The sequence below is a fragment of the Neofelis nebulosa genome, chromosome 2 (genome assembly GCF_028018385.1).
Source record: "Neofelis nebulosa isolate mNeoNeb1 chromosome 2, mNeoNeb1.pri, whole genome shotgun sequence".
Classification (NCBI taxonomy): domain Eukaryota; kingdom Metazoa; phylum Chordata; class Mammalia; order Carnivora; family Felidae; genus Neofelis; species Neofelis nebulosa.
Genome location: NC_080783.1, coordinates 114,263,889 through 114,274,520, shown reverse-complemented (window position 1 = coordinate 114,274,520; position 10,632 = coordinate 114,263,889). Strand labels below are relative to the sequence as shown.

The window sequence follows — 10,632 nt, the reverse complement described above, 5'->3', positions numbered from 1 at the left end:
TACTCCAACTGACATGGGCAATTTGAAGATTATTAGCTTTAAGGGATTACCTGCACTTGAGGCTTCCAAACTTGAGAATTTCATATAGTAACATTTCCCTCTCTTCTGTGATAGACAATTTTTATAGTTTGACAAGTAAGGACTTGAAACAAACTACAACCTCCTGGAGTTTCCATCACTTTTAAACAAAATGATATTTTTAACACACACAAATGTAGGAAGGCCATAATTTCAAAATAAAAGACTTTTCTTCTCAAGAATACACTACTGAGGGGCACCTGGGTGGCTCAGTCAGTTAAGTGTCCAGCTTCGACTCAGGTCATGATCTCACAGTTCGTGTGTTTGAGCCCCACTTTGGGCTCTGTGCTGACAGCTCAGAGCCCGGTGCCTGCTTCGGATTCTGTGTCTCCCTCTCTCTCTGCTCTTCCCCCACTCATGCTGTCTCAAAAATAAATAAACATGGAAAGAAAAAAAAAAAGAGTATACTGCTGATATCCTTTTACTTACATTTTCCTCCAGACTAGAGAACACACAGTAATGGGCCAACATGGGCCCACAGATCAGTGCTGGAATTGTACATGGTCTACACCCTCTCTCTTTCTCCAGTGCTTCCCAACTAAATAAAACCAACCTTTGTTATACCCATGGTAGTCATCTAGTTGGGGCTTATTTCCCTTCAAAATCTCACTGGTGCCTCAGCTTCAAGTTGAGAAACATGCTTTCTCCAATAGGTCCTGGCTTCTCCCTTCTGGCTAGTCTCTCAGGAGGAGAGCATCTGGGTTTGCCTGGGTTCATGCCTTTCAAACTAAAACTAGAGCCACAGGTTTCTGAAGGCCACAGTCTAATCAGGACCACTTGATCCTTAAAACTCCACCATAATTAACAGTCAATTTATTATTGGAGCTGTCATTTCAACACACAGATGGGTGGAACAAAGTTCAAATGCCATAATTTAGACAATAACAATTGAGTTCCAGTGATGAAAGAAGGGGGGGAGCATGCCATTCATACATAGAGGTGATGCTACTGATCCAGGGTCAATGGGGAATTTTTGAGTTATTTTCCCACAAGAACTTGCCTCAAGTTACCCATGGACTCCCTTCTGGCCTTGGTGTCCAGGGGTAGGCCACGTTGGAGGTAAGACTGTGCTGTAATAGGAGAAAACAATAAAAACAAAAGCATCACCTTCTGCACTTTATATAACTATTCCTGCTTCCTGAGTCTATGAAACAGGTATTATTCTTATTTGATAGACAAGGTCACTGAGCATCAGAAGCCTACTTATTCAATAGTCAACAAATAACTACTAAGTGCCTCCTATGTCAGACACTGGGTAAGGTGCTGTGACTTTGTCCAAGGTGACACAGCTGACAAGTACCATAGGGAGCACCCAAACCCAGTCACTTAACCTCAAGTCCCCTCCATTCCACGGCTGCCTCATAGGCTGAGGACACTGTTGCCACATAAGACCTCAGGATGTCAGGGCCAAAGGCCATGGTGGGAAGGACCACATGATCCTTCCTTGCTCCTCTGCAAGGAAAGTGAGTATCAACGATCAGAGGAATAAATCTGCAGAAATAAATAAATGTAGATACCCATGTTCCATTAGTAATAGCCCTGTCTATGGTGTAGACTCTTGGGCCAACTCTTGGGCCAGTTATAGCCCTGTCTATGGTGTAGACTCTTGGGCCAACTAAGAGTCTGAGACCTAGTCCTCAAGCACGGACCTCTGTTCACAGCATGAACCCTTTGTCATAGGTTGTGGAAACAATGTCTGCCATCCACTCTAGCCAGCCATCCCTGCTGCCACACAGTTGCATCAGAGAAGGGGCCAGTCACACACTATCTCAAGAATGCCAAAATCTTCATGAATGGGCCACCCTGTGCCTGTAATCAACAGACAGGTGGGGTGACAGCCATGGGTCACATAACTGAGGCCAAACATGAGAGGCTGGCCCAGATCAATAGATGAGTCAGGGCTCAGAGTATAAAACCTTGGGAGCTCCAGTGCTCCTAACATAAGCCAGCATCTCCTCTCCTCACTCAGCTCCTGGTGCTTCAAGTAAGTGTGAGTTCTCCTGACTCTCATCTTCCCAGCTAGTCTTCCCCAGGCCTGTGCAGGCTAGGTGGACTAGGGGACAGATTGGCAAGACCTCTGACCCCTTTGGAAACTATAGGACCTCTGACTTTCCAACTGCATTCATGTTTAGAGGGAATTCAGGCAGGAAGGCAGTGGGGGCTGAGCTGTTGCTGTGTGGATTTGTGTCTCTGATCTTCTGGCCAGAATAGGAACTCCACAAAGACAAGACTACCTTCTATCTCTATGGCACCCCTCTAGGAGCAGGCCAGTGATGGGCACAGAGGGACATTTTGCAGACTGCTCCTATGAGTGGGCAGGATGGACCTTATGCACTGGTCAGGAGAATAGGCTGAGTCTTAGTTCCAGAGAGTAAGGGAGAACAAGGAGAGTAATGCAGACAATACTGCAGATAGTGGATATTTGGGGAAGCTCAGGAACCCAGTGCCAGTTTTTCAGAGATGTTCTGAGAGAGAAATGGCATGAGATGCCATGGCACAACATCCTACTATTAATGGCCCCCATCAACCAAGCTTGGCTGTAAGCAAAGCCTACATCTTCTGGTCAGAGATTCTGATCCAAAGGACCACTGGGTCCTTTCCCCTGTGTACAGACAGGACCAGACCAGGGGGAGACTGCTTTTTCCGATAACTAGCTTCCGGATCATGGCTAGGCTCAGTGGGACAGACCAAGAGTTTGAACTAAGAGCTTTTGCAGAGAAGTCGGGGGGGGGGGGGGGGCAACAGCCCTCTGACATTCGGACAAACCTCCCTATGTTTTGTCAGGGATAGGTAAAATCCTCCACCCTAGGTGGAGGTTTGTGGGAATTTCTATTTGCATTCAGAGAATCCGTGTTGGGATTGGAGGAGGCATGAGTGATGAAGTGCTCGAACTGTCTCATTTTTCAGGAAGTGAGGATAGAGGTGGGACTGTGGGTTATTTGCTTCCAAATCACTCAGATGCCAAAGGCAGAGCTGGGAGAGAGAAATGCGAGCAGTACCTGGGCTATTTACTGCTTGGTAAAGACTTTCTGAGGGGGAAACGACTAATCCCAGGAGTCCCATAGGAGAGTTCTTCCCGGTCTAAACAGAGGGCATCAAGCCCAGCCTGGCCGTGCTGCCCTGGAGGATGATGGGCGTTTCCACGGCTGTCCCTGCCTCTTCCATGCTCTTGCGGTTGGTCCAGTGATGCTCCCTGCTCTCTTTCTAGGCTTCTCTCTCTCCTTAAACAAGATGTCTCACCAGAAAAAGCAGCCCACCCCCATGCCCCCAGTGGGCTGCGGGAAGACCTCCGGCGGGGGCGGCGGGGGCGGCGGGGGCGGCGGGGGCGGCGGAGGCGGCGGAGGCGGCCGAGGCTCCGGTTGCGGCGGCTACTCTGGAGGCGGTGGAGGCTCCAGCTGCGGAGGCTACTCAGGAGGAGGCGGAGGCTCCAGCTGCGGGGGCTACTCCGGCGGCGGCGGAGGCTCCAGCTGCGGAGGCTATTCAGGCGGCGGCGGCGGCGGCGGCGGTTCCAGTGGGAGTGTCAAGTACTCCGGAGGTGGTGGCAGCTGCGGGGGCGGCGGAGGCTCCAGCTGCGGAGGCTCCAGCTGTGGAGGCTACTCCGGGGGCGGTGGAGGCTCCAGCTGCGGAGGTGGAGGCTCCAGCTGCGGGGGCTACTCCGGGGGCGGCGGAGGCTCCAGCTGCGGGGGCTACTCCGGGGGCGGCGGAGGCTCCGGGCAGCAGGTTCAGTGCCAGAGTTACGGAAGCATCTCTAGCGGCGGCTGCGGCGGGGGCTCTTCCGGCTGCGGGAGCGGCGGGGGCTCCTCCGCCTGCGGGGGCGGCGGGGGCTCCTCCAGCTGCGGGGGCGGCGGGGGCTCTTCCGGCTGCGGGGGAGCTGGCTACTTCTCCTCGCAGGAGACCACCCAGACCTCCTGCATGCCGCAGCAGAGCTACGGAGGGGGCTCTTCCTGCTCTGGGGGCGGCGGCTCCTCTGGAGGCGGCGGCAGCTGCTTCTCCAGTGGTGGGGGGTCGTCCTGCGGTGGGGGCGGCGGCTCCTCCGGGGGCGGCGGCAGCTGCTTCTCCAGTGGTGGGGGGTCGTCCTGCGGTGGGGGCGGCGGCTCCTCCGGGGGCGGCGGCAGCTGCTTCTCCAGTGGTGGGGGGTCGTCCTGCGGTGGGGGCGGCAGCTCCGGTGGGGGCTCCGGAGGTGGCAAGGGCGTCCCGATCTGCCACCAGACCCAGCAGAAGCAGGCGCCTACCTGGCCAAGCAAATAAGGCCAGTTGGACGCCGCGGAGACTGAGGAGCTAGAGCCGTTTTCCGTGGGCGCCTATGGGCTCAGCGCTCTCTTGATATTGCCGAGGTTCCCAAATGCTTCGTGTGTTACACCCAGACGAAGCCTTAGAGTTCTGGGGCTGCTTCTTGTTCTGCAGGTTTTCCTCTTTGGTTTCTGTACAATTACCTCCCAACCCCAGTGCCTCCTCAGTCAATAAATTTGCAATTCATGAGAATTTCTGGGTTTTAGTCACCTTTGTATCTTCCAAGTCACATTTCATTCATTTCCTTTCCTCCGTTCACTCATCCGTCCATATATACATTCATTCAACAAATACTTATTTTTTGGGGGGAAGGGGGTCAGCAGAGGAGGGAGGAATGACTGGCAACCAGAAGCAAAGATGTGAGCTCTCTGTTTTATTGCTTAAGATGGTGAGGTGATCCTCAAACACAAAGATTCTGCGGACAGATTTCCATGAACATCCCCTAGTGGGTTGGATTGCCACTCTGGGTCTTCTTCTTGAGCTCAATGCTTTTTAAAGACAGGTCTGCCCTGGGGAGATGCTGTCTCGCATAGTCCAGAACTTGCTCTGCAAGGTCTGAAGGCAGGGTGGCTTCACATGAGGAGCATTAGCGTATGCTACCCAGACTCACAGGAGAAAGAATAATTGTATATATGTGACTCTCTACAGCGTATGAGATGTTTACTAGGTACCTGTAGGGAGAGGAGGAAGTACAGGAGCTGTTTCCTGGTCTCTTAACGACGCTTCACCTAACTTAGGAACATACAGCGTAAGTGTATGCAAAAAACATACCAGTACCAGAGAGGTCATGGGGAAACACAGGAAGCATACCAATTAGCAAGGAAAAAGCTCTAATTGCTCTGTTAATTGCATAGGTCTCAAAAGAGATGTAGAGTATCAGTCTGGCCAAGAACTCTCCAGGCCCCATTTCATATCTTGATTCTACTAGCTCTAGGTAAATGTTAACTTATTGATTTACCTGGAGCAAAACACCTGCTACACCAAAAATCCAAAGTACTCTCCTTACCCAGTCATTGCTGGAGACAAAAAGACAAATTATCCCTCCCCAGTTCTTCCATTTAGAGAGTCAAAACAGGTAGCAGCTTTAAAGACCCAATAGTCCAACCACTGCATACTATATATACATATACATATGTATATTTTTTAAATAAAAGTAAGACGTTTAGTTCTGTGTCAGATGGAGTAGATGCACTTCTTATCGCTCCAGCTAAATGTAACTAAAATATCTGGGCATAATATATTTAAAAAAACATAAGGACAGTCTAAAAGGTGGAGAGAAGAAGGCAGAGTAGCTAGGGTCCTCAGAACTTGAGGACTGACACTGTCTGTGGTAAGTACCCTGGGTTTCCTTTTTGCTTCCTATTATCTTAGATTGGGCACTGCAAAGTCTGCAACCAAGAAATACCAACAGGTGCAAACAAATACCTCCCACCACATCCAAAGGACCAAGAAACATGACCTAGAGAGGCAGAAATATTTTATGATAATATCCACCTTACTATAACTAACCACCCTGGAAAAAAAGAATGAGAAGATTGGACTTCTCCTTTCCAGTGGTAAGACGATAACACCCCCTATGCACACACTTCCTTCACTGGTGTAGTATTAGCAGAGACCTGCTGTAATATAAGATTTGAATAAGATCCAGGGTCTCAAAACATAATGCCTGAAATGTCTAGCACACAATAAAAAATTACCATACCAAGAACCAGGAAAATCTCAACTTGAATGAGAAAAGACACAATCAATACCAACACTGAAATGAAACAGATTTTGGACTTTAAAGATATAAAAATGCTTCCACAAGAATTTACAAACACACTTGAAAAAAATAGAAAGTCTTGGCAAAGAAATGGAAACTATAAAGAAGAATTAAGTGAAAATTTATAATAAACAACTGTAGAATTAAATTTTAGAATTGAAAAATATAAAATTCACTGGATGTGTTCAGTAGCAGAATGGAAATCACAGAGTAAAGAATCAGTGAACTCGAAAATAGGTCAGTAGAAATTATCCAATCTCAATGACAGAGAGAAAATAGGCTGAAAGAAAAGAAGAAGAAGAAGAAGAAGAAGAGAGCTTCAAAAGCCTGTGGGACAACACAAGAGCTAGCATTCATGTAATCAGAGTCCCAAAAGGAGAAGAGAATATGGGGCTAAAAAATTTAGAATAAATAATAGATCAAAATTATGTAAATTTGGTGAAAGACATAAATCTACAGATTTAAGAAGGTAAGTCAACTTCAAACAGGATAAACCCAAAGAAAGCCACACCAATACATCACTCTATAAAAATGAATTTAAAATGAATGAAAGACTAAAAGTTAAGACCTGAAACTATGAAACTCCTAGGAGAAAGCATAGGGATAAAGTTCCTTGATAATGGTCTCAGCAGCAATTTTCTGGATATGACAACAAAGCATAAGCAACAAATGCAAAAAGATAAATAAATGAGACTACATCAAACTAAAGTGCTTCTCACAGCAAATGAAAAACCAACAAAATGAAAAGGTGGCCTACAGTATGGGAGAAAATATTTGCAAATCATATAACTGACAAGGGGTTATAATCTAAAATTTAGAAAAATAACTTACAACTCAACAGCAAAAAAAAAAAAATTAACAACTTAAACACTGGCAGAGAAGCTGAATATACCATTATCCAGACACACCAATGGCCAACTGGTACATGAAAAGGTACTCAACATAACTAACCATCAGGGAAATGCAAGCCAACATCACAATGACATATCATCTCACACCAGTCAGAATGGCTATACTCAAGAAGATAAGAAATAACAAGTATTGGCAAGGATGTAGAGGGGAAAAAACAAACAAACAAAACCTAGTGCACTCTTGGTGGGAATACAAATTGGTACAGCTGCTATGGAAAACAGTATGGAGGTTCCTCAGAAAGTTAAAAATAAGATTACCATTTAATCTAGAAATCCCATTTCTGGGTATATATCCAAACTGAAATCAGGATCTTGCAAATATATCTGTATATACAATGTTCACTGCAGCATTACTCCCAATACTTAAATGTCCATCAATAGATGAATGGATAAAGAAGACCATGTATATGTGAATATTATTCAGCCAAAAGAAAGAAGGAATTCCTGCCATTTTCAACAACTTGGATGGAACTTGAGGGCATTATGATAAGTGAAATAAGTCAGATAGAGAAAGACAAATACTGTATAATATCACTTATATGTGGAATCTAAAAAAGACAAACTCAGAGAAATAGAGCATCCTCATGTTTATCAGGAGTTGGGGGGGTGGAAAAAATGAGGAGATATTGGTCAGAGAGTACAACTTCCAGTCATAAAATTAACAAGTTTGGTGGTCTAATGTAAGTATGTGATTATAGCTAATAATCTTGTAACATATACTTGCAGGTTTCTAAGAGAATAGATCTCAAATATTTTCATCAGAAAAAAGAATAGGTAACTATGTGACAAGATGGAGGTAGTAGCTAATATTATAGTGGTAATCATTTTGCAATTTTTAATGTATCAAATCAACATGTTATATAACTTACACAATGTTATATGTCAATTATATCTCAATAAAGCTGGTAAAACATATAATAAAGATGCTTATAAGAGTTGTACACATAAAAGCAAAAGAGAGAGACAAAGAAATGATGTTTATAGCAGCACTCTCAACAATAGCCAAATTATGGAAAGAGCCTAAATGTCCATCAACTGATGAATGGATAAAGAAATTGTGGTTTATATACACAATGGAATACTACGTGGCAATGAGAAAGAATGAAATACGGCCTTTTGTAGCAACGTGGATGGAACTGGAGAGTGTGATGCTAAGTGAAATAAGCCATACAGAGAAAGACAGATACCATATGGTTTCACTCTTATGTGGATCCTGAGAAACTTAACAGAAACCCATGGGGGAGGGGAAGAAAAAAAAAAGAAAGGTTAGAGTGGGAGAGAGCCAAAGCATAAGAGACTGTTAAAAACTGAGAACAAACTGAGGGTTGATGGGGGGTGGGAGGGAGGGGAGGGTGGGTGATGGGTATTGAGGAGGGCACCTTTTGGGATGAGCACTGGGTGTTGTATGGAAACCAATTTGACAATAAATTTCATATAAAAAAAAAGAAATGAAACCCACACCAAAAACATTATAACCAAACTTCTGAAAACTAATGACAAAGAAAAAAAATCTTGAAAGCAGGTAGAGAAAAATGACACATCATCTACAGGGAAACTATGGTTTAAATGACAGTAGATTATTCATCAGAAACCAGGAAGGAAGGAAGGAAGGAGAGAAGGAAGGAAGGAAGGAAGGGAGGAAGGGAGAAAAGAAGGAAGAAAGGAAGGGAGGGAGGAAGAAACCATGAAGGCCAGAAAGAAGTGGCACATTTTTCAAGTGCTGAAAGAAAAAATTGGCAACACCAAATTCTATATACAGTGAAAATATTCTTCAGGAATGAAGGTGAGATATAGTCTCAGATGAAACAAAACAAAACAAACCAAAGATTGTTTCCAGCAGACTTACTCTCAAAGAATGGCTAATAGAAGTTCTTCTAACAAAAAGGAAATGATCAAAGAAAGCACCTTAAAAATACCAGGAATGAAGAACAATGCAAAGTATAAAATTATGAGTAAATTTAGGACAGTATCTTTCTTCTCTTGAGTTTTTTAAAAATAATATTGAAAGTTGTACCAATAACCAAAACATTGATGTAGTTCTCAATGTATGTAGAAATATTTAAGATAATATAATTGGGGAATTTAAGTAAAGGACCAAAATGGAGATAAGGTCTACATTTCAAAATGTCAATAGCAATAGTCTGTGATAAGTTATGTTGTATACATAATGTAATATCCACAGTAGCCACTAAAATAAAAAACTATACAAAGAGATACAGTCAAAAATATCATCATAGGTAAATCAAAATCAAATTCTAAAAAAAAAAGAAAGGTAAAATTTTATGGTAGTATAGCATACATTTTCAGATGGTCTCTAACTTACAATGGTTTGACTTAAAATTTTTTGATTTTACAATGGTGTGAAAGCAATACTCAGGAGAAACCATACTTCAAATTTTGAATTTTGTTATTTTCCTGGGCAGCTCCCGGTCAGCCACACAGTTATAAAGGTAAACAAATGATACACTTACAACCTTTCTGTACCCATACAACCTTTCCATTTCCCAATTTCAGTACAGTACTAAATACACTACATGAGATATGCAAACCTTTATTATAAAATAGGTTTTGCATTAGATAAATAATCTAATGCCCAACTGTAGACAAAAGTAACTGTTCTGAGCACATTTAAGGTAGACCAGGTTAAGCCATGTTGTTTGGTAGGTCAAGATGTAGTAAATGCATTTCAACTTAAGATGTTTTCAATTCACAATGTGTTTACTGGGATATAACTCTGTTACCAGACTTGGGCCCCTGGTCCTAGCAAAGGTAGAAATGAGGCTGGACCCAAAATTTAAAAGCACAGGCAAAACTTTATTGGGGCTTATGCTGGAGCACAAAGAATCTTTAGGCTGACTCACTGAGGAGAGGTCAGGGAGGATTTTTTAAAGAAACTTAGGTGGGAAAAGTGTGCCATCTAAGCATGTAGAAGTGGGGATTTATTAGCACCTGTGCACTTAAACATCATGCTTCTTCATGAGTTGCATGTCAAATTAACATGTTAAATCTCCACACCTGAGAGTGACTTTTACTATTATAATGAGGAGAAAGTTGGTGAAAGTTCAGCACTGGGGTCCATCTTGGTGCAGACTGGTTTGGACTGGTCTTGGCTTGCTCCTTAGCTGGTATTTTGCTCTGCAAGAAAAGTGCTAAGGGCCACCAGGCAGCAGGAGGCTTTCCAGGTGCACAGGGCCTTGCTCCCAAGGTTCCTGACTGTTTCAACCCTGCTAAAAGTTGAGGACATCTGTGTACAAATGCACAAAATAGAAATGACAGATTAATTTTTACCAAGTGAACTCACCCCAATAACTAAACCTTATCCCTGTCTTAGTCATTAACTATGTCAGATGTATCATTATTCTGACTTCTAATATTTTAGGTTAATTTTGCTTATTCTTTTAGGTTATATTAAATATAGTCCTGTGGTATGCATTTTTTGTGTCTGGCTTTTTTTGCTCAATATTATCTCTGGGAAATGTGCTTGCTTTGAGCAGTAGCTTCTTATTTTTCATTACCATTTGGTTTACCAGTGTGTAAATATATCATAGTTTGTATTTTCTATTGTCAGTAGAAATTGTTTTGTTTCTTTTT

General features: G+C 43.6%; 1 protein-coding gene across 1 annotated transcript in view; it reads left to right on the top strand.

Annotated features, from left to right (window-relative positions):
- The first annotated feature begins 1,932 nt into the window (after nucleotides 1-1,932).
- Nucleotides 1,933-10,632, top strand: part of LORICRIN (loricrin cornified envelope precursor protein) — a 19,359-nt gene continuing 10,659 nt past the window's right edge. The window contains exons 1-3 of the mRNA XM_058693223.1: nucleotides 1,933-2,062; nucleotides 3,287-3,664; nucleotides 3,713-4,324. Coding sequence (XP_058549206.1) covers nucleotides 3,310-3,664; nucleotides 3,713-4,324 — 967 coding nt within the window. The 5' untranslated portion in view covers nucleotides 1,933-2,062; nucleotides 3,287-3,309. The remainder of the gene's footprint in view (nucleotides 2,063-3,286; nucleotides 3,665-3,712; nucleotides 4,325-10,632) is intronic.